The 24865-nt window shown below is 49.5% G+C and overlaps 1 protein-coding gene across 2 annotated transcripts in view; it reads left to right on the top strand.

Moving 5' to 3' along the window:
• rassf3 (Ras association domain family member 3) overlaps positions 1-24865 on the top strand; it is a 289232-nt gene that overhangs the window by 129521 nt on the left and 134846 nt on the right. Inside the window, exon 2 of one of the 2 annotated variants that reach the window (XM_072484991.1) lies at positions 8-135. The exons of the other annotated variant lie outside the window; for it this stretch is intronic. Within the exon in view, the coding sequence (XP_072341092.1) occupies positions 8-135 (128 nt within the window). The remainder of the gene's footprint in view (positions 1-7; positions 136-24865) is intronic. 2 annotated transcript variants of the gene reach the window in all.

Here is a 24865-nt window from a genome sequence, read left to right as displayed (position 1 = left end):
TCTCCAGACTGCAAGTATACCTGTCACACTCAATGCCAAGACTTAGTGCAGCTTGACTGTCAATACAACAATAAAACAGTAGTTCCTATGTCCCGTTCTGGTGATTTGGTGCAATCAGCCCTCAGGATTGAAGAGGTACTTTTAAAAATTCATTTGTTTTCAATCAGGATCGGAGATGCAAGGTTTTAGTGTGCTGCTGCCTCACAGCTCCAGGGACCCAGGTTTAATTCCGGCCTCGGGTGACTGTTTGCACTTTCTCCTTGTGTCTATGTGGGTTTCCTCCGGGTGCTCCGGTTTCCACCACAGTCCAAAGATGTGCAGGTAGGTGGATTGGCCATGCTAAATTTCCCCCTAGTATCCAAAAGATTAGATGGAGTTACGGGGATAGGGTGGAGGTGAAGGCTTAAGTAGGGTGCTCTTTCCAAGGGCCAGTGCAGACGCAGATGGGTCAAATGGCCTCCTTCTGCACTGTAAATTCTATGATTTATGATTACCGCTCTCTGACCAGCCCTCTGTAGGGAATGGGTCATGATCTTTTTTTTAAATTTAGAGTACCCAATTAATTTTTTTTCCAATTAAGGGGCAATTTAGTGTGGCAGATTCACCTTCCCTGCACATCTTTGGGTTGTGGGGGGTGACAGACCCACGCAGACAAGGGGAGAATGTGCAAACTCCACACGGACAGTGACCCAGGACTGGGATCGAACCAAGTGCTAAGCACTGATGCCTCACAGCGCTGAGGATCCAGGTTCGATCCCGGCCTCGGGTCCTCAGCGCTGTGAGGCAGCAGTGCTAACTACTGCGCCAGGCCGTCCTAGGAAATGGGTCACGGTCAAAGCATGATGCGAGAGGGTGAATGTGCCAAGGTGAATGAAGAACCTTTATTTCCCGCAGTTAATCCAGAGACAGGTTTTTATTGTAACTTCTGAAAGCTACACACCTTCCTGATGGAGAGAGTAAATTTACTCTTGTGGACTATTTCAGCAACTACTTTGAGTGCTTGATGTATGTGCCTTGTTCATGAACTTCACTGTTGTCTAATAAAGGGGGCATCTCTATTGTGATGCAGGCTGCAGCAGATTTGTGTATATTATCCATCCCACATACGGTGATGGATGATTAATTTTGTTTGCTGGTGTTCATTGATGAATAAAATATTGGCAATGAAACCAGGACAACTCTCGGCAAATAATGACGTGGAACATTTTATGTCCACCTGAATTGAGAGACCAGAGGCTCGGTTTAATGTCTCACCCAAACGCATTGAGGGTTGTAGAGTGTTGCTCTTTTTAGCCTTAGTTTATTAGCTCTGATTACGTCACCTTTGCTCACGAGTCGCCAGGTATCTTTCTGATACCGCCACGTGGTTCAAGCTCAAGTTATGATTAATAAGTCAGCACACCGCTTAGTAAGATTGAAATCAACGGTCATTTATTATATACAACATGTAATGTTTATACAATAATCCTACTATCTATATAATAAATCTATCACTACTGGCCAATACTTAACTTTAGGAAGAGCCCACCAGGTCAGGGAAATGAATGGCTTATCCAATCGGATTTGGCCCGCGGGATTCAAAAGGCTGATACAGGTCGATGGCTAGGAGTCTTTATCGGATAGCGATCGCTGGATTCAAACTTACAGTTGCCGGTTGATGTTCTTGCGAAGGTCTCGAGCAGGCGAAGAAGGGAGAGAGAGAGAGAGAGAGAACTTGGCCCCTCACTTTATAGGGCCCAGGGGCTTCCCGCCTCCCGGGGCGGCCCTTGACCCTGAGTCCCAAGTGATTGGACTTGTTCCCAATCACTGGGTTCGATACGTCCAATTGCGAGGCGATTCCCCGATCGGGGGGGTGGTCGTTCACCTGCCTTTGTTTCGGCCACTGCAGGCGCCGACAGGTCTGGCCCAGTATTCAATTGCTAATATGTTGCAATTGTTCCCGGGGATAGCCGATTAAACTGCAGATGTCTGGGTTGATGGGCTGTTAATAGTCCTGAGTATCGATCTGGGCCGACTTCCCCAGAGCCGAATATGATATTCTGCCTGCAGCTGGCCGTTTGTATCTTGTTACCTGCTTTTCCCATCAGCCTTTCCGGTTAGCCATTTTAAATCGGGTTTTGGCCAAATTAATCGGGAAGCAGCCATTTTACGTGGCTACAAGAGTAAAGGATTAAAGGTTACGTTCATTGGTTAGACAATGATGTTATTGACGAGTCAAGCATATCAGGGTCAGATGACCAAGAGACACCAAGGGAGCAAGACGCAGAATAATCTATGTCCAGAGAATGACATGAGAGACATTGGATGTGAATAAACAGTTTTGAGAATGATTATCTCCAAGGCAGGAGAGTAAGACAGCCTCACTGAGCTCAAAACAATCAAAGAGCAACAAGCCAAACCAAGTGTTAGCTTAGGCCCTGGTTGTCATGATATTCAGATAAACATCATGGTGCAAACATACATACACACTGAAGGACAGATCAACGGACCAATCAATACACACCCAACATCACAGCCAATCACAGGCAAGAACATACACACTATAAAACGGGGAACACGACACTTCCCGCTCATTCCAGCAGGAGACAGCTCAGGGCACAGAGCTCACAGCAAGCCACTCAGACATTCACCATGTGCTGAGTGCTTCTCCAAGATAGTGTTAGGGCTGGGTCCACAGGTTAGAGGGTAATAAACGAACCACAGTAACCAGTTTACAGATTTTGTTAGTATGGTTAGTAATAAACCCGGCTACAACCCAGGACCTTTGAGTCAAGTACATGGTCATTTTATTTTTGAAAAAAACATGTTATTGAAGGCATTAAAAAATATTTACAAACACAAAATGGCAAAACCAAAAGGACAAAGGAAATACAAACCTCAGCCACCATCCCGGCCACAAAACCCCTCCCTCCCCTCAGAAACCACCCATTCAGCCGCCTACCACCCCGGCATCCGCCTACTTTTTCCAACCTTTCGTTTCCCCTCCCCCACAACTAGAGACTACAACCCAAACCAAACAAACCACCCCCCACCTGACCGCTGATGACTTCATCCTCCTTAAAGAAGTCAATAAACGGCTTCCGCCTTGAAGTGAACCCCTCACCCTCCTCTACCTCACAAATGGTGAACTTGATCTTTTCCAGCTGCAGAAATTCTGCCAAGTCGCTCCCCCAAATCCTGGCCTTCGGTAGCCGATCCGGGTCCCGCCAGCAAAACAAAATCCGTCTCCGAGCCATCAGCCTGCACTCCCGGATCCTCCGACACTCCAAATATGGCCACCTCCAGACTCGGAGCTATCTCTGCCCCCAAACCTTTTGCCATAACCTCCAAAAAGCTCTTCCAGAATCTTCACAACTTTGCAAAGCCCAGAACATATGGACATGGTTTGCCAGCCCCCTGCACCCCCCCACCCCCACTCCTATCCTCCACTCCCGAGAAATATCGACTCATCCTCGACATCATCATGTGGGCCCTGTGCACCACCTTAAACTGAAAAAGGCTTAGCCTCATTCACAACGAGCTTGCAGTCACGCTCCATAAGGCTTCCCTCCACACTCCAGCCCCCAGGCACCCTCCCAGCTCCTCCTCCCACTTGCACCTAATCTCCTCAAGGGGGCGTTCTCCCTCTCCATCAACTCCCCAGACATGTCCGCCACTCTGCCTTCCCCAAATTCATCCTCGGATAGAAGCTTACCCTGCAGTACCGGGGCGGCAGTGTCGTACATGATGGCACCTCCTTCAAAACAAAGTTCCTAACCTGCAGATACCTGAATCCATTCCTCTTTGGTAAGGATAAGTCCCCTCTAGCTCCTCCAGGTCTGCAAGCTTTTCCCCAATGAATAAATCCCTGAAATTTTCTATCTCTACTTCTGCCACCCTAGAAACTCCCTTCCAGCCCCGTCCACGCAAACATATGATAACCACAGATCGGAACTCACAAAGACAGGCCTTCCAAACCAAAGTGCTGCATACATTGGTTCCAGACCCTCAGCGCTGATACCACCACCGGGCACGTGGAGTACCTGACTGGCAAGAGCAGAAGGGGCATCAACAACAGTGCCCCCTAACTGGTTCCCCTTACACGAGGCCGCCTCCATCTTCCCCAAACCGACCGCTCATCCACTGCCCATCTCCTAATCATAGCAATGTTTGCTGCCCAGTAGTGGTTAATCAAATTCGGCAACACCAAACCACACTCCTCTCCCCCCCCCCCCCCCCCCCCCCACCGTCACTCCCTCCCCAGCAACCCCCTCCTAACCCGTGGGGCCTTCTCCACCCACACAAACCTCAAAATCATACCGTTCACCTTCCTAAAAAGGAGGTTCTGGAACAAAAACAAAAATCTCGGCAGCACCCCGACTTCACTGTCTGTAGCCGACCAGCCAACGACAATGACAACACATCCCACCTCTTAAAGTCCTTCATTCCCTCCACCAGCAGCGCCAGATTCACCTTGTGCAGCTAGGCCCAACTCTGCGCCACCTGTATCTCAAGGTAGCGATAACTCGCCCCACAACCGAAACGGCAGTCCCCCCAGCCTCCTCTCCTGACCTGTGCATTGGTTGGAAACACCTTACTTTTCCCCATATTCAATTATCCCCCGAAAATTGGCCTAACTCCCCCAGCATCCCCATGGTCCTATCGAAGCACCCAACTGGGTCCGAAATATAGAAAAGGAGGTCGGCCGCACACAATGAAACCCAGTGCTCAACCCCGCCCCCCCCCCCCCCCCCCCCCCGCCCTTGCCCCTCCACCCCCTCGATTTCCTAAGCGCCACTGTCAACGGCTCTATCGCTAAGACAAAGAGTAGAGTGGACACTCCTTCCTCGTTCCCTGGTGCAACCCAAAGTAACCCAAGCTGACCTTGTTTGTTCGAACACTTGCCTTAGGCGCCTTATACAGCCACAGTCATTTATTTAACTTAGATTGGATGAACGTAGAGCTAAGGGGATATTTATTAGCAAGTCTCAATGGAGTTTAGAGATTAGCCTTTTCATTCAATGAGTTCTGGGAATGTTGTACCCCTTAGAAAAGCAGTTTATGATTAACTTCTTAATAAATACCTCTTCCGGTTGGGGCGGCATGTGGCACAGTGGTTAGCACTGCTGCCTACGGCGCTGAGGACCCGGGTTTGAATCCCGGCCCTGGATCACTGTCCGTGAGGAGTTTCAACATTCATCCCATGTCTGCGTGGGTTTCACCCCACAGCCCAAAGATGTGCAGGTTTGATGGATTGGCCATGCTAAATTGCCCCTTAATTGGAAACAAAATAATTGGGTGCCCTAAAATTAAAATATAAAATAAAAAAATAAATAATTACCTCTTGCAGAATGGAAGGTTTCAGCGAATTTATATGGGCTGGGTAACTGTACATATTGAAACATTATATCTGACAGGCTGGTACGTGTTAATCTGCTGTGGAAAGAAACTGAGTTTAATAATGCATATTGTGAAGAAAGAGCCACTAGGGGGAATCCTTTGTATAATGAATAAAATATGGGTTGATGATTGGGAACTTTGGAACGGGTGTTTTTTTAACTCTCTGGAGGGCAAGTAATTGTGTTACAATTATGAAGACAAGATCATTTCTTCATGATCTTCACTTGAGGGTTAAACTCCAGTAGATAAGATCCTTAAAATGAGGGTAGTTGCATAACGAACCAGAAGATGGCAGAACCTTCTAGAATCAGGAGGGAACTCAAGTAATGAAATGCTGCTGTGACATTTAAAATCTATTTTCTTTTACTTGCTTCATTCAGGTAACAGGAAGAATGGCTGAATTTTAGTAATAATTTTACTTTGTCTGCAAAGTCATAATCAATAATTAAATGTCCTTTGAAGATTTGAAAGCAGTAAGGTGTAACCGGAATCATTTTTCATGGAACAACATACCAAACCCATCTGAATATCATAGGAACAGGGGTAGGCCGTACAGTCAGTCGAGGCTGCTTCACAGTTCAATATGCTCACAGCTGATCATTCGCTTCTATGCTTTTTCTCCATGCTTTCCTCATATCCCTTTGAGTCATTAATATTTAGAAATCTGACAATCTCTAATTCAAATGTACACAATGGGCGGAGTATTCCACACTACCTGCCGCATGCTTCACGGAGCTGGCCCACCATTGGCCGGTGGTGGCTGCCATTGCCAATGGAGTTTCTTGTTGAATGAGGTCACGGACGAGCTGTATTCCTAGGCAGCTGACTATATCAACTTTGAGCTGGACCAGGCCCACCGAAATGCTGGGGCTGCAGGTTTCACCACCATCGCTGGATGCCTTCGGTCCAGGGGTTAATTGACGGCATGTATGTCGCCTTGCGCTCACCGGGGCATCAGGGAGTGCCCTTCATTAACAGAAAGGAGTTCCACTCCCTGAATGTTCAATCTGTGCGCGACCACCACCTCTGCATCATGCATGTGTGCACGCTTCCGAGGGAGCGTGCATGACAGCTACAACCTGGGACACCTGCCGTCTTCGAGGATGACGGGTTGTCTCTTGGGGTCCTGGCTGATTACGCTGGTGCGGAGGCCGGAGACCGAGGAGGAGACCCGATATAACGAGGCCCAAGTTGTCACTTGTGCTGTCATTGAGTGGTGCATTGGACTGCTGAAAATGTAGTTCCGATGCCTGGCCCGCTGTGGTTGTGCATTGTAATACACCCCCCCAGAGGGTCTCTAACTTTGTGGTGGTCTGCTTTACCCTCCATAACCTGGCACAGCAGCGGGTCGACATGCTCAGTGATCCTCCACCTTCTTGATCTTACATGCTCTCCTGCTCCATCTAGGTGTGGCCCCAGGATGCACATCAGGGTGGAGAAGATGGCTTCTTTTTGAAAACTGTGGCCTTAGGTGCCCTTGGTGGATGCCCTTGAGCTGGAGGGTCTCGGCCAACTTACCGGTGCCACTGACATCGCCGTGTCACCCTGTTCTGCCCGTTCCCCTTGAGATGCGCTGGTGTCAGAAGGGCAGGGTGTGGAAGAACTGGAGACTGGCGTCGTCTCCTTGGTGGCAGGCCGCGGGTTGGCTTCCAGCACTTCCACCTCCCAGATGGTGCCCTGAGGGATTCCAGGATGGAGGGGCAGCTGGAGGGAGCTCTTGAGGCCTCTGCATCATCTGGCACCATCGATCCTGGCTCTCAGCGATGCTCCTCAGTGGCTAGGCCATGCTCTGCAGTTCCCTGGCAATGTCCACCTGCATGTGGGACACGTACCTCAGCGACTGGGACATGCTTTGCAGTGCCTTTGGCAAAGTCCACCTGTGTCTGGGACACGTCCCTTAGTGACTGGGACATGATGTTGAGGTCATCAGCCATGGTTGTTACAGACTGAACCACACCTTGGGCACCACCACTCAAGGTGCTGATATCGTGCTCCAGGTTTTCCACTGTGGTCGCCAACCAAGCAGTGTTGGCACCTTCTCCTGTGCCTGTAGCCTTTGGGACTCCACCAATCGGCTGTGCACTCACTGTAATGTCACTGGCACCCCCTCCTGAATGTCACAGCTGTGTCCTAGCATCTGTGTCTGTTCTGGGACAACCTTGTCCAGAGGCTCGGCATCTGACTGGGACCCAGCTGAGTCCTGGGATCCAGCAGACATCCGACTGCTGTTTCCCTTGAATGTTCCTGTCTCCATCTGATGTGCATCAGCAACAGTATGATGCTCACCAGATTGTGCGTCAGAAACCTGTCACTAATGTCACCCACTGAGGAGTGTGTCTCTGCGCTGGTGGAAGGTGGGGGTGATGGTCTCCTTGGAGCTCTAGTCGCTTGGATGGTGGCAGGGGAGGAGAATGTCTCTGGATGGGCCCGGCCCCATCATATGGAGATCCTGTAAGACAATGGACATGTGGTCAGTGAGAAGGAAGGATCATTTTGTCTGACCTGAACAACTGGCTTGAGACTGGTCATCTGGGTGAAGGGGCAGTGGATCCTCACCTCTGAGGCGCAGGCCAACCTCACTGTTGGTGACTGCTCTCTCCTCAGTCAACCCCACCACCTCCAGGGACTATTCGTCATCGGGGGTGTGGACTCAGATCTCAGGTACCCCGCGCCCTCGCCTTGGCCCTTTCATGCCTATTATGGGTTATCTTCTCATGCGGGGTCAAAGAGAGGGCATTGTAAGCCGCACGCTTAATCAAGGGGTCTTTGTCAGGTAGTATGTGTGGGCAGAGCAATTGGAAATGAAGGGGTTGTGCTGGTGGGTGCCAGGGGATACTGAGGTACAAGCACGAAGATCGGATGTGGGTTGGGTGAAAGGTGTCAGCCAGTGGGGTTGTGGGGGGGTTTGGGAATGTGAGGGATGGCAGGTGGAGCTGATGCCAGGAGACAGGTGGTAACTTACCCTTGCAGCTCGGTGGAGGTCGGCGGTCTTCTTCCCACATCGTACGGCGGTCCTCCTAGTCATGCTGCCCATACTGCCGCTGTCAGGCCGTATTGATGGCAACGCTGCTGGTCCTCTGACCCTTTTGAGGGAACAGGATGGCCCTTCTCACATCCACAGCATCCAGAAGCCTGGACAAATTGATGTCTCCAACGCGAGGAGCAGGTCTGTGCCGTGCTTGTGTGTTGACTGGGAATGAGTACTGAGGGAGCATTTAAAAACAGCTTCTCCTTGTTCGAGGTGATTTGCTGAGGCGCATATCTGGCGAATCAGACAGCGGGACAGTCAGTATCGGAGAGGAGCCCATGGGGGCTCATTTCCGGCACTAAGTACCATTAAATATGGGCTGTGATCTCACCACCGCAGCCGCCGAGAAACACACCGCTAACCACGCCCGAAATGACACTTTGAAATGTTTCTGTTAAATTACGTCCCTAGTACAGACCTAGAAAAGACTTGTTTACATTTGATTTCTGTGTTTGCACCGATTTTGCGGCAAGAGCTTTATGAGAATGCTTGGGGTTCCCCGATGCTCTTGGGAGCTCTCGGCCGGGATTCTCCCAAATCACGGCTAAGTGTTGTTGCCGGCGTAAACACCGGAGTGTTTCACACGGGCATCAACGGGCCTCTTGACCCAGCGATTCAGTGGCCCACAGGAGTGCTGCACGCAGCTCCGGCACCGATACGCGGCCCTGCACTGTCGCCGCAGGTCCGTGCATGGGCGCGGCAGCCGTTTCCACGCCGGCGCATGCACGTGGTGGCCGTTTCCACGCCGGTAGGCCTCCCAGATAGGTAGCCCCCCCAGATCGCGCGCACCGGCCGATCGGTAGCCCCCGATCGTGGGCCTGGCCGTCATGGAGGCCCCCCTGGGGTCTGATCCCCCCGCGCCCCTACCAGGACGGCAACCGCAGTCGCGGGACCGAGTTTCCACCAGGTGGTACCATGTATGAAATATGCCGGTGGAACTCGACCGGTCGACTGCGGAGAATCGCCACGGGGGCCTCTTTTAACAGCCCCCGACCGGCGCCACGTCAACCGCACGCACGCGACTACCGCCGATTCTCCGGTCACCAGAGAATCGCATCCCGGCGTCGGAGCGGCGTGGCAGGAATTTTCTGCGTCAATGGCGATTCTCCGACCCGGCGCGGGCTCGGAGAATCCCGGCCCACTAAGGCTTCCACTGCTTATCAAGTTTCGGAAGACCTGCTCTCAAAAATACATGCCCAGTTTCCCCAATCTTTCTTCACAGGACAGTCCTGCCATCCCAGGATCAAGCCTGGTGAACTTTCATTGCACTCTTTCTATGCCAATAATATCCTCTTTATAGCTTCTCGGCCTTTTGGCTAAGACGAGCGTGATGTCAGGTGTAATGCCTGGATCTGGTGTGTCTCTCTTGTGGGGACCATGAATTGGATTCACTTTCATTGGTTTTTGGAGCAGGCAAGGAGCTGAATTAGGAGTTTGCCCCTGTCCACACTCTGAGCTCTGACTTTGTAACTCTGGTAAAGTAATAAAATAATAATAATAAGCTTCTGGATATTGGGTGGCACGGCAGCACAGTGGTTTGCATTGTCGCTTCACAGCTCCAGGGTCCCAAGTTCAATTCCAGGCTTGGGTCATTGTCTCTGTGGAGTCTGCACGTTCTCCCCGTTATCTCCGGGTGCTCCGGTTTCCTCCCACAGTCCAAAGATGTGCAGGTTAGGTGGAATGGCCATGCTAAATTGCCCTGTAGTGTTCAAAAGGTTAGGTGGGGTTACTGGATTGTGGGAATAGGGTAGAGGTGTGGGTTTAAGTTTAAGTAGGGTGCTCTTTCCGAGGGCCGGTGCAGACTCGATGGGCCGAATGGCCTCCTTCTGCACTGTAAATTTTATGATTCTTAGAGTAAGGGGACCAAAACTGCTCCAGATGCAGTCTAGACTGTCATGATATGCAAACATGCAGCTAATGAACACATAGAATAGGACATGACCAATGAACAGTCAGGACACTCCGGGGTGGCATCTCACTATAAAAGGGATGAGGCACTCACACCCCACCTCTTTCCACAGACCAACATCTACAGGGTGAGACAGGGTGCATCCTCGGCATCACACCCCAGCACGTGGCTTAGAGCAAGGCTGGTTCAGTTAGACTGAGTTACTACATTTGATTAGCAGAGAGTCGAACTCATTGAGAACTGTGTTAATAGTTCAATAAAACACATTGAACTCACTTCAAAGTCTGGAGCATCTTTTACTCAAAACTGCATCAAGTGGCAGCTTGTGTTATTCCAAATTACATAACACAACATAGACAAGGTTCTATTCTATAATATTCTTGGCATTGTTTGACTAATATGGAATGTATGATGAGTACACAGAGATCTGTAAAACATGACCTTTGTTTGAACACATTGTACATCTTCCATGAGACTGTACAAGAGAGAAAATCATATGACATTGCATCATTTCCTATGTTTTGTGCACCAGTATCTGATTAGCATATTAAGCAGTTAGAATCAAGCCATTAGACTACAATGATCAGCTGATTGACATCTTCCTTCACATTTTTAGACCATGGGAAGAAATCACTGCACCCGGAGGAAACTCACGCAGTCATGGGGAGAATGTGCAAACTCCACACAGACAGACACCCATGGCGGCAATCGAACCTGGGTCCCTGGTGCTGTGAGGCAGCAGTGCTAACCACTGGCTCACTATTACAGCTCAGGGACCACGGTCAGGAAGCAATAGAAGCCCAAGATGAGGGTCTTGAGGTTTTTAATGATGGAATCCAGTTTGTCTTTTTTTTAAAATATTTTTTTATTCTCCTCCTTTTTCACATTCTCTCCCAAATTTACACCCAACAAGAAACAATAATCAGTAGCGAATGTAATGTCTATCCCCATATCAGTAACAACGATCCCATCCTCCCACCAAACCCCAAACATTGGCCCGCATGTTCACATAAACAAATGACAAAAAGGAATCAGGAATCACCCATAGTCACCATCAACACACACCGCCCCCCTCCCCCCAACCCCCCCCCCAAACTAATGTTCGATGTTATCCAATTCTCAAAAGTGCAGAATGAATAGTGCCCATGAATTGTAGAATCCCTCCATCCTTCCCCTCAGTTCAAATTTGACCTTTTCAAGCGTTAGGAATTCCAGCAGGTCCCCCCGCCATGCCAGGGCACAGGGTGGAGAGGTTGATCTCCACCCGAACAGGATCCACCTTCGGGCGATCAATGAGGCGAAGGCTACAACATCTGCCTCCGCGTCCGTTTTCAACCCCGGCTGGTCCGACACCCCGAATATGGCCTCCCGAGGGCCTGGGTCCAGTTTCACGTGGGAACACAGTTCGTCTTGCAGCACCACGGTAATGGGCTCTGACAGACCACTGCTCAGCAGTGGAGGCATCACGGCAAAGTTCATGCTCCGGGTCAGGCATCGAACAAAACTCAGTGAAGCCTGTGGCCTAGAGAAGGAGCCTGAGAGACGAGCAGAGCAAGGGCAGGGTAGGGCTGGATGCCACAAGGGCCTCGGTGCCAGTGGGGGCTACAGTGTCTGAGAAGGGGGAACTCGGCCTGGAGACTAGATCTGCGCTTTTCAATCACTTTCCCGCAAAATAGCGTCACACCCGACTTCGGGGTTAGATCTTTTTACCTTTTCGAAAATGTGCCCCCACTTAGAATTCTTGCGCAGTCCATGGCAGCTGAACACATTCTGTGTGAATGACAAAGCATTCACTCATTTTAGGACTTCCCTTTGTTTGACTACAGGCGTAACCAGGAAAAAACCTGCAATCCCCAGAAATTCCTCGTGACCCTATTTTCCTGTTTCCCACAGTTCCTGTTTCTCTCTGACCGAGATAAGCTCTTGTTTTTTTTAGCAAACTACTGCGGATGGTGGAAATCGAAAATAAAATCAGAAAGTGCTGGCAGCAGGTCTGGCAGCATCTATGGAGAGGGAATCTGAGTTAACGTTTTGAGTGTAACATGACTCATCTTCAGTTGTGGAGTCAGATTCAACTCGAACTATAAACATTAAGAGAACAGAGTTAGAGCGATAAATGCTGGCCAGGGAGAGCTCCCCAGGCTTTCTTTAAGTGGTGCAATGGGATCTTTCACTCCCGCCTGAGAGGGCAGACAATGTTTAACAGCTCATCAGAAAGATATTGTGACACTAGGGCTGTTAATTTTTAAAAATAAATTTAGAGTGCCCAATTCTTTTCTTCTCAATTAAGCGGCAATTCAGCGAGGCCAATCGAGCTACCCTGTACACCTTTTTGGGTTGTGGGGGTGAGACCCACGCAGACACGGGGAGAATGTGCAAACTCCACATGGACAGTGACCCGGGGCCGGGATCGAACCCGGGTCCTCGGAGCCGTGAGGCAGCAGCGCTAAGCACTCACTGGGAGTGTTCAGCCTAGACTTTGTTTTCGAGTCTCTGGAGTGGAGCCTAAATCCACAAATCGTCTGACTCAGAGCTGCAGCCACCGTGGGTTTGCTTAACCAGATCTGTTGATGTTTTGTCCTGTCACACAGCATTGATGGGCTATAAAAAGCCGAGACAAATTAACTGTGTTGAGGTGGCAATTTATCCACTTGGCCAGCTACCATTTTAAGTACACAGTGAATACCTGTTAGACACAGCAGTCATTGTTCGAACTTGTACTTTTGTTCACAACAGCCAGAAGTAATCTAACAGATGGATAGCATTCTCGGTCTAATTACATTGTTTTTCTTTAAGTGTTATCTATTTGTGGTAATTATCAGAAGCTGGAACTACAATGTTGCCTGCAGGTCTTGTCTTGCTGATATCCAAGGTGGACAATGTTTTATCAGTGTTATTGCACTAGAGGATTGATTTTTTTCCCAATTGAATCCCAGCATGAAACAACATTTTGTATTTGTCTGTGTTCAAGTTTATCTGCCATAATAATAATAATCTTTATTATAGTCACAAGTCAGCTTACATTAGCATTGCAATGAAGTTACTGTGAAAATCCCCTAGTCGCCACACTCCAGTGCCTGTTCGGGTACATAGAGGGCGAATTCAGAAAGTTGGGTGGTACGGTGGCGCTGTGATTAGCATTGCTGCCTCATGGCATCGAGGACCCAGGTTCGATCCCGGTCCCGGGTCACTGTCCGTGTGGAGTTTGCACATTCTCCCCGTGTCTGCGGGTCTCATCCCCACAACCCAAAAAGATGTGGAGGGTAGGTGAATTGGCCACGCTAAATTGCCTTTTAATTGGAATAAAATAATTGGGTACTCTAAATTTCTTTTAAAAAAGAATTCAGAATGTCCAAATTACCTAACAGCGCGTCTTTCGAGACTTGTGGGAGGGAACTGGAGCACCCGAAGGAACCCACGCAGACACGGGGAGAATGTGCAGACTCCACACAGACAAAGACCCAGCTGGGAATCGAACCTGGGACTATGGCGCTGTGAAGCAACAGTGCTAACCACTATGCTACCCTGCCGTCCTCATTACTCAACCCGTTCAAGAATTTGTTCTGTAATTGTTGGTTTCCACAGCTCCTGCTAATGGGTTACCCATACCGTAAACCAATTCACATTTAGCTTCTGAATCCAAATAGCTGTACAGCAGAGGAGGAAGACATTCAGCTCATCGAGCCTCTTTTGAATAGCAATCCAGTTAGTGCCACTCCTCCACAACACAGTGCTCGGGCACTGTAGTTAGTACTTCCCCGAAGGCCCCACCCCAAATGACCCCTCTTAAATGGCCCATAGTTATCCACCCATCAGCCAATTTCTTGTCCATTATGAGGTTTTACCTTGAATTCCCACTGCTTCGCACTTTAACTAGGAGGCTTTCATTCACAACTTCATCAAATGTCTTCTGGAAGTGTGGGTGCATAACGCTGGATTTCAGTTACCACTTTCCCCAAAAAGGATCAAGTAGCTTGGCCAGGCAAAATGTTCAACTTTTCTTTCCCTTTTCCTAGGATTGTGCTATTTATGAAGCCCAAGATATACGAGCCACCCAATAATATACAATTAAATGAAAAGGTATTTATTTCTCCGGTTCATATATTGGATATTAGTGTTTTTGGCTTGGGCAGCGTTTAACACCCATCCCCAGTTTCCCTCGAGAAGGTGGGAAACTGATTTCTTGAACTGCTGCAGTTCCTGTGGTGTAGGTAGACCCACAGTGCTGTTAGGGGGGGACTTTCAGGGTTTTGGCCCAGAGATAGTTCAGGAAGAGATTTCCAGGTAAGGGTGGTGAGTGGGTTAGAGGGGGGTCTAGAGTGGTGGCTTTCCCATGCATCTGTCCCACCGAAGTCGATGGCCATTTGTGTTTGTCACCGGCTGCACCGCTGGAGATCCCGCTGCAGGGCATCGCCTTCGGCAGGACTGGAAGATCCTGCTGGTGGGAAGGGCTGGAAAATGCCAGCCACTGACTCCATCACAATAGTCAGTTACCTGCTGAATCTTTCACCTAATGTCCCTCTGCATCCTAATCAACCTGGGGGCTCAAATACTTTCAGCTTGTCTAATCTTCTACTTCCCCTTTTATCAAAGTCCTGAATATTGCTCTTTTTTGAAGGTCTTCCAGAATGAATATTGGAAGATTAATCATTTGGATATTTACTATTTTATACATCTCCCCGGCAACCATCTAAGGCCAAACTATATCGTTTGTAACCTAGGCATCCTATTTGACCATGGGATGAGTTTCGGAGCTCCAGTTACGTCTGTAAGGCCACCTGTCTCTCTGTCTCTCTGTCCCTGCCTCAGCTGCTGAAATTCACATCCATTTATCCTTACCTCATAAACCTAAACTCATCCAAACCTCTGCTGCTGGTATCCGAGGTCAAACCAAACCCTATTTGTCATCACCTCATACTCAGTGGCCTATTGGCTCTCCGTCTGACAATGTCTCAGTTGTCAGATTCTCATCTTTGTTTTCAAATCTGTCTGTGGTCTCACCCCTCACTATCCCGATAACTTCCTCCAGCCACACCGCCTCCCGAGATACCTACACCCCACCAATTCTGGCCTCTTGCCCATTTTAATTCCTAATTTTAATCACTCAATCTTTGGCGGCCATGTCTTCAACTGCCAAGGAGGAAAGTTCTGGAATTCCCACCCTAAACATCCTGGCCTCACCACCTCACTCTCTTGTGTTAAGTTATTTTTCATGGGATGTGGGCAAACTGGCAAGGCCCATCCCTAAATTTGCTTGAACAGGGCCATTTTAGACGGCAGCTAAGAGTCAACCGCATCTAGAGTCACATGTAGGCCAGGCAAAGATGCTAGATCCTTCCCGAAATGGCATTAGTTATCACAACTCTACGTTGCTGAGACTTATTTTCAATTTTGATTTTTTAAAAAAATTATGAATTGAAATTTCACCAGCTGCCATGTTGGAATTTAAATCCTTGAACCCCAGAAAATTAGCCTGATTCTCCGGATTACTCATCCAATGAATCATTACCACAAGGCCACCATCTCCCCCAAAGTCACTCCTTGAAATCAGAATCACCGATTTTCAGAAGTCTTACGATGTAGAAGGAAGCCATTTGGCCCATCGTGTCTGTACCAGCTCTCTGAATGAGCATCGTGACTTAGTGGCATCCTCCTGCCTTTTCCCCATACCCCTGCACATTGTCTCTACTCAAATAATCCTCTCATGCCCTCTTGAATGTCTCGATTAAACCTGCCTCCACCACACTCCCAGGCAGAACATTCCGGGCCTGAACGCTCACTGGGTGGAAATGCTTTTTCTTACGTCACGTTTGCTTCTTCTGCAAATCACTTTAAACCTGTGCCCTCTCGAACTTGACCCTTTTACGAGGAGGAATGGACTCTCCCTCTCTACTCTGTCCAGCCTCCTCATGATTTTGAATATCTCTATCAAATCTCCTCATAACCTTCTTCTCTCCAAGGAGAACAGCCCCAACCTTTCCAATCTGTCCTCATAACTGAATGTTCCCACCCCTGGAACTATTCTTGTAAGCCGTTACTGCCCTCTCTCCAATGCGTTCACATCCTTCCGATAATGCGGCGCCCAGACTTCCAAACAAATTCCAACAATACTCCAACTGGAGTGTCTTGTATAAGTTCAACTTAACCTCCTTGCTCCTATTCTATGCCCCTGTTAATAATTCTCAGAATACTACATGTTTCACTAACTGCTCTCTTCACCTGTCCTGCCACCTTCAATGATCTATGCACATATAACTCATTGACCAAACTTAATAATAGTAATCTTTATTGTCACAAGTTGACTTACATTAACAATGCAATGAAGTTACTGTGAAAAGCCCCTAGTCGTCACATTCCGGCACCTGTTCGGGTACACGGAGGGAGAATTCAGAATGTCCAAATTTCCTAACAGCATGTCTTTCGGGACTTGTGGGAGGAAACTAGAGCACCCGGAGGAAACCTACGCAGACACGAGGAGCATGTGCATACTTCACACAGACAGTAACCAAGCCAGGAATCGAACCTGGGACCCTGGAGCTGTAGGCAACAGTGCTACCCACTGTGCTACCGTGCTGCTCCAGTCCCATGTTCTAATAGCTTCTTATCGGTGTCCAATTTTGATTGCTGATACTCCTGTGATGTGCTTTGGGGAGGTTTACTGCATTAAAGCCATTCAGCATAAAACAAATGTTGTTGTTTCCAGATTATTCCTGCAAATACGAGGCCAGGGCAGTACGGTGGCACAGTGGTTAGCACTGCTGCCTCACAGCACCAAGGACCCAGGTACGATCCCGGCCCCGGGTCACTGTCTGTGTGGAGTTTGCACATTCTTCCCATGTCTGCGTAGGTCTCAGCCTCACAACCCAAAGATGTGCAGGGTAGGCAGATTGACCACGCTAAATTGCCCCTTAATTGGAAAAAGAAATTGGGAACTCTAAATGTATTTAAAAAAAATTTTTTTGATGAATACGTGTCCCGCTTGCTTGCTTGAGGTGAAAAAAATTGAATTTTCCTGTTCCTTCAATTAAGCTGCATGTTTAAAATTACACAGGGGCAGCACGGTGGCGCAGTGGTTAGCTTTGCTGCCTCACGGCGCTGAAGTCCCAGGTTCGATCCCGGCTCTGTGTCACTGTCCGTGTGGAGTTTGCACATTCTCCCCGTGTTTGCGTGGGTTTCGCCCCCACAACCCAGGGTAGGTGGATTGGCCACACTAAACCGTCCTTTAATTGGAAAAATAAATTGGGCACTCTAAATTGAAAAAAATAATAATTACATAGAAGGCACGGTCTACCAAACTTTTTGGATTAATGGGTAATTTAAATGAAACATTAGAATTAAGAGGAAGATTAAGACAAATAATATTGTACAGAGTAATTTCAGCATCCGAGCTGCACTTTAATAATTTCGTTTTATGAAAACAAAGTACTGCAGATGCATCCTTCCTTTTTTTTATTTTAGAGTATCCAATTCTATTTTTTCCAATTAAGGGGCAATTTAGCGTGGCCAAGTCATCTACCCTGCACGTCTTTTTTGGGTTGTGGAAGTGAGACCCATGCAGACACGGGGAGAATGTGCAAACTCCACACGGATAGTAACCCCGGCCAGGATCGAACCCGGGTCCTCAGCGCCGTGAGGCAGCAGTGCCAACCACTGTGCCACCGTGCTGCCCTTAATACACCCTTCCTATAGTGTAGCGACCAGAACTGCACACAGCACTCTTGCTGTGGCCTAACAAGTGTTTTATACGGCTCCATCATAACCATATGGGGGGTGTATGGTAGCACAGTGATTAGCACAGTTGCTTCACAGCTCCAGAGTCCCAGGTTCGATTCCCAGCTTGGGTCACTGTCTGTACGGAGTTTGCACTTTCTCCCTGTGTCTGCGTGGGTTTCCTCCAGGTGCTCCGGTTTTCTCCCACAGTCCAAAGATGTGCAGGGTAGGTGGATTGGCCATGCCAAATTGCCCTTAGTGCCCAAAAGGGTTAGGTGAGGTTACAGGGTTAGGGTGGAGGTGTGAGCTTAGGTAGGTTCTCTTTCCAAGGGCGGGTGCAGACTCAATGGGCCGAATGGCCTCCTTCTGCACTGTAAATTCTATGATCTATGAACCCCTGTCTTTATAGTGCGTGTGCTGTCACTGGTGATTGGCTGCGGTGTTGTGTATGTTGATTGGTCCCACTGTGTGTCCATCAATGTGTGTCTGCACCATGATATACTGGTGTATATTATGACATCCCCCCTTTTATAAAAGAATCTACCTGTGTGGCAGTAAATAGTGTATGGTGAGAATGTCCCTGACTACGTGTGTGCAAAATATTTACAGGACTATGTACATGAGAATTAAGCTATTTACATGGGAAGGTGCCTGGTGCAGAAAAACAGTGTGTCACAAGAATAACGAGATGAACACTATATACAAACCATGTAAACGATCAAACGGAAGAACAGAACAAATCAGAAAGTCCACAAGTCCACAAAGTTCACAAATTAAGTCTCTGAGGTGGGCGACGAATTCTGGTTGACCGCCTCAAGAGTGGGTCGGGAGCCGCCAGCTGAGGAGTGGGCTGGACTGCGTCAGAGTGAGGAGGATGCAGAGTGACCGGGATCTCTGCATAGTCCATGGCAGGTCAGCAGGAGGGCGAGGCGACAGTGGAGGATCACGTAGCGAGCGCGGAACGAGACAAAGGGCGCGTCAATTGTGGCGTAGAATGGAGCCATCCGGTAGACGAACCAGGAACGAGCGGGGGGCCACCTGCCGAAGGACCACAGCAGTTGCAGACCAGCCACCATCCGGAAGATGGATGCGGACGTTGTCATCTGGAGCCAGAGCAGGGAGATCAGCTGCACGGGCGTCATGAGCCGTTTGTGCTGTGCACAAGACAGCTGCATCCATCGAAGGACCGGAACGTGGTCGAGGTCTGGGACATGAATGGACGGCACCGTCGTCCTCAGGGTGCGACCCATGAGCAACTGGGCTGGCGACAGGCCCGTGGACAGTGGGTCGGAGCAATAGGCCAGCAAGGCGAGGTAGAAATCGGACCCAGCATCGGCAGCCTTGCAGAGGAGCCGTTTGACTATGTGGACGCCCTTCTCCGCTTTGCCGTTGGATTGGGGGTACAGGGGACTGGATATCACATGTGCAAAATTGTACCGCCTGGAAAAGTTGGACCATTCCTGGCTTGCGAAGCAGGGGCCATTGTCCGACGTCACCGTGAGTGGGATGCCATATCGAGCAAAGGTGTCCTTACAGACACGGATGACTGCAGACGATGTGATGTCGTGCAACCGTATCACCTCCGGGTAATTTGAAAAGTAGTCCACAATCAGGACATAGTCTCTACCCAGCGCGTGGAACAGGTCGATGCGCACCTTGGTCCAAGGTGACGTGACCAACTCATGGGGTTGCAGGGTCTCACGTGGTTGGGCCGGCTGGAAACGCTGACAAGTGGGGAAGTTGGGCACTGTGTTGGCAATGTCGTCATTAATGCCGGGCCAGTACACTGCCTCTCGGGCCCGTCGGCGGCACTTTTCCACGCCAAGTTGGCCCTCGTGTAGCTGTTCCAGCACGAGCTGGCGCATGCTGTGCGGGATGACAATGCGGTCCAGTTTCAGAAGAACCCCGTCTACTACCGCCAGATCGTCTCTGACGTTATAGAACTGAGGGCATTGGCCCTTGAGCCACCCGTCTGTTAGGTGGCGCATGACACGCTGTAGCAAAGGGTCAGCCGCCGTCTCGCGGCGAATTTGGACGAGGCGTTCATCCGTGGCAGGTAGATTGGAGGCCATGAAGGCCAGATGGGCGTCAACCTGGTAGACGAATCCCGCTGGGTCACACGGAGTGTTGACTGCCCTGGAGAGAGCGTCAGCAATGATGAGGTCTTTGCCTGGGGTGCACACCAGCTGGAAATCGTGTCACCGGAGCTTGAGAAGAATACGCTGGAGGCGAGGCGTCATGTCGTTCAAGTCTTTCTGTATTATATTGACCAGCGGGCGATGGTCAGTCTCGACGGTGAATTGAGGAAGTCCGTACACATAATCATGAAACTTAACCACACCGGTCAGAAGGCCCAGGCACTCCTTTTCTATCTGCGCGTAGCGCTGCTCCGTGGGGGTCATCGCACGTGACGCATATGCAATGAGGGCCCATGATGAGGCCTCATCGCGTTGCAGGAGCACTGCCCCAATGCCAGATTGGCTGGCATCGGTCGAGATTTTGGTCTCTTTTGCTGGATCAAAGAAAGCTAAGACTGGGGCCGTGGTGAGTTTGGTTTTGAGTTCTCTCCATTCGCGCTCGTGGGCAGGGAGCCATTGGAAGTCTGTCGTCTTCCTGACCAGGTTCCTGAGAGCCGTGGTATGAGAGGCGAGGTTAGGGATGAACTTCCCTAAAATGAATGAAATGAAATGAAAATGAAAATGAAATGAATGAAATGAAATGAAAATGAAATGAAAATCGCTTATTGTCACAAGTAGGCTTCAATGAAGTTACTGTGAAAAGCCCCTGCGAGGTGCGTGCAACACAGACGTGGCATTCTGTTTCAATAAGATCTTGTAGGTATATGGGAGTGTGCCCATGCCTTCAAAGACGTCGTGGTGCTGGTCGATGATGGCATTGAGTTGCGCCCTGAAATCAGTGTCCTGAAAGGCAGATGTGTCATCAGGAGAGAGAGAGTGAACTCTCTGAACTAGGTTCAACAGCTTGCATGCCTGCGCGCCAAGCAGGGAGGCTTTCGAGGAGCCCACGATTTCAAAAGGAAGGATGGCTTTGCGTGACCTGTGCATCACTTCAAGTTGGCCCGATCCACTAGCAGCAATGACATTGCCATTGTAATCCAATAGCTGGCAGGCTGATGGAAGGATGGGTTGCTTGACACAAAGGCTTTGGAAGTCAGACCGCGCAATGAGATTGGCGGATGCACCAGTGTCCAGGCAGAATCGTATTTGGGTCCGGTTGACCGTCAGGGTGGCATGCCACTCATCGTCTGGATCGATGCTGTATACCGACAGAGGCTGGTGTCTTTGCTTCGGGGACAGCCTGTTTTTTGTCACAACACCGACTCGAAAAGGCGCCTTCGGGTCCTCGGTGTCACTGCTGTGTGGGAGGTCCGCATCGGACTCGGTGACCTGGACATTCCTGCGAGGCTGGCTGAAGCGATATGAATTGGCAGGCTGAGCTGCTCGGCAGAAGGCAGCATAGTGGCCAAGTCTTCCACATCGTAGGCATTGTCGAGATTTGGCAGGGCATTGCCGTTTTAAATGGGCGGAGCCACAGTTGCCGCATGTGTAGCGTCAGCACGTTCGCTGCGCCACCGCGCATGCGCGGTGCGGTCTTGCGTGGTGCGCGCCTGTGCATTATGTTCTTCGACGTCGCCATCCTCTCGTTTGGTGCGCACAAGCGCGGGAGTCTGCGAAAAGCATGCAAAATGGCCGCCCTCATCCAGGCTGAGGCCCTGGAGTTGCTCAATTGCTTGGACCCGTTCCGCCTTGTGCGGACCTTGCCGCGCCGTTTCAGCCACTTGGATGTGGGAATACCGACTCGTGGCGTTTTCGTGTAAGACACAGGTCTCGATGGCGGTCGCTAGGGTGAGCTGCTTTACTTTGAGGAGCTGCTGTCGTAGGGGGTCCGACTGAACACCGAAAACGATCTGGTCGCGTATCATGGAGTCGGAGGTGGGCCTGTAGCTGCAAGACTGCGCAAGGATGTGGAGGTGCGTGAGAAAGAATTGGAAAGGTTCATCCTTACCCTGCAAACGCTGTTGGAACATGTAGCACTCGAAACTTTAATTCACCTCTACGCTGCAGTGAGTGTCAAACTTGAGGAGGACCGTCTTGAACTTTGTTTTATCTTCATCATCCGCAAAGGTGAGAGAATTGAAAATGTGGATGGCATGGTCTCCGGCTGTGGAAAAGAGGAGAGCAATCTTCCTGGTATCCGAGGCGTCCTCCCTGTCTGTGGCCTCAAGGAAGAGCTGGAAGTGCTGTTTGAAAGTCTTCCAGTTGGCCCCTAGGTTGCTGGCGATGCGGAGCGGCGGCGGCGGGCTGATGTTGTCCATGTTGCAGGATGACGGAATGCTGGCGGCAGACAGATCACTTGCAGGTAGGTCTAAGAAGTGCTAATGTCCCTCAACTCCTGGTATCATATTGTGTTGGGTGCTCTGGATCTGTGGAACACATACAGGTCACCAACACTTGAAATAGTGCAACACTATTTTATTGAATCATTAACTGTTGTAACATACTCTGACTGTGGGTTAACACGATACTAGCTTTAACTAAAGACCTTTGCCTTGTCCTAACCAGTCGATGCACTCAGCACATGGTGAATGTCTGTGCTGCAGGCTGTGAGCTCTGTCCTCCTAGCTAGCTGCAGCTCGAATGAGCGGGAACTCTGATGCCCCTGTCTTTCTACTGTGTGTGCTCTAACTGATGATTGGCTGCGGTGTTGTGTGTGTTGATTGGTCCCACTGTGTGTCCATCAGTGTGTGTCTGCACCATGATATACTGGTGTGTATTATGACACCCCCCATCAGAAGGCCCCCTCTCCCCACAATGCAAATCCTGTCCGCCCACCTTCCCCACTGACAAGTAGGAGCATCCTCTCCTCTGCCACAGGAATAATGGTTCAACTCCCACAGTTCGCATGCATGAGGATGACCTGACCCCCCCCCCCCCATCCCACCCCCCACCACCATTACCCCCATTAGGCCCCCCTCAGGGACCCCCATCAGACCGCTCATCAGAAACCCCCATCAGAGGCGTCCATTAGAGATCCTGATCAGTCATCCCTACCTGAAAGCTGAAGGGCAGTCCACGCAGTACAGTGAGAAGTCACTGCAATTTCATTTACCCTTCCCTAACGTCTGCTGCCTCAGACAAAAGTGTTTGGCTTCCTCGAAAGCCAAGTACACTTTGGGGGGAAGGGGCCTGCCGCTGGACCTGGGGATCGGGCCTCCTGTTGAAAATGGTAGCCCGATCCTGGGATTCCAAAGGAACCCAGCAAGCTCTCCCCTATACATACATATACATGGTTAGGGAGACAGTCTCCCCACTCCCACTGCCAGTGGGGACCAGGCCTGATTCTCCACTGGCGAGAGAATTTAGTCTCCAGAATGGAGAATCCAGGCCAGCAGCTCAAACAGTGCTGTGCTCCCTTACTACCATGTTGAGGTGTCTCAATTATATGCTCAAATATCTGCTGTGAGACTTGAACCAATGGAATGTGCAGGGAAGGAACAGGCTGTGGACCAGCAATATTCCCTCTAAAATGAGTGGCTGTGCGTTAATCTTAAAGGGAATGTGCAGTGCAACAAACCGGCCACACACAGCGAATAGAAATTAGCAAGAACAGTGACTTGACCTTCTGACTCAGTGTGTTACCCCCTGAGCTAATCGGCAATCTCTACCACCTAGAAGCTCCCCTCCAAGCCACTCACCATCCTGACTTCACTGTCGCTGGGTCAAAACACTGGAATTCCCTCCGCAACAGTACTGTGGGTATACCTTCACCACATGGACTGCAACGGTTGAAGAAGGCAGCTCTTCTCCCTCCTATTTTAACAGGACATGTTAATGCATCGAGTTTGAGTGGGATAGAGGGATTTGAAATGGAAAAAATGAAAACCGCTTATTGTCATAAGGAGGCTTCAATGAAGTTACTGTGAAAAGCCCCAAGTCGCCACATTCCGGCGCCTGTCCGGGGACTTCAGGAGAACGTATACAAAGCATTTGTACACCTGTCCCACAGACTCAGCATGGCCAGCGAAAAGCGAGTTCCAGGCCAGATTTTAACAAATACTGGCTGCAACGTAAATAAAATTGGTTTTCCTGCACCGAATTGACCTTGGGAGCGTTGCTGAGATGGTTTATAATCAACTCTGACTGTAGTGTAAACAATGTTTTAACAGCACGTCCGTTAATCTTTTGCTCGTTGAGATTATGTTGCTGACACAGAGAGCTGGGAGAAACCCGTGCTTTGAGCTGCTTCTTGGCAGGGTGTGCTAATTGAAGGCTTCTGAACCTATTATTTTTGCAGAGCTTGTCACTGCCCATTCACATTCTCCAGGTAGGAAGGTCCGTTCTGTGAAGTTGCTGCAAACCTCGCCTGGCATCAACGCCAGCCAAAGGTTTGCTGTGAGCGCAATCTTCCACCTACAACAACAATTACTTGTATTTATATAGTACCTTTAACATAATGAAACATCCCAAATCTCTTCACAGGAGCATTGTAAAACATTCTGATGGTATTCAAGGCTTCCCAAAGATTTATTTTTCTTATGAGAATTGCCAGAAGACCCCACAGAGCTGCCAATCCTCCAGATTTGCATTATAGTCTCCAGGAATTAAAGATTCATCTCCAGAGCAACACTCTTCGTAAACTCGGGATAAATCATTGGAGGCATGATTTATTAGAGCTGTAATTATTGGAAATAGTGGGGCAGGGAAGAAAAAACTGTTTGACTGACAGTCCAGAATCGTCCAATCGGGTAATGAGGAGTCTGCCAGCTTTCCAATTGGCCACAGGAAGGTGGGGAACCATGACAATGGCTAAGCCGCTGA

This window comes from Scyliorhinus torazame, chromosome 19, assembly GCF_047496885.1.
Source record: "Scyliorhinus torazame isolate Kashiwa2021f chromosome 19, sScyTor2.1, whole genome shotgun sequence".
Classification (NCBI taxonomy): Eukaryota; Metazoa; Chordata; class Chondrichthyes; order Carcharhiniformes; family Scyliorhinidae; genus Scyliorhinus; species Scyliorhinus torazame.
The sequence above is the reverse complement of the archived record's forward strand: the minus strand, read 5'-3'. Positions and strand labels throughout refer to the sequence as shown.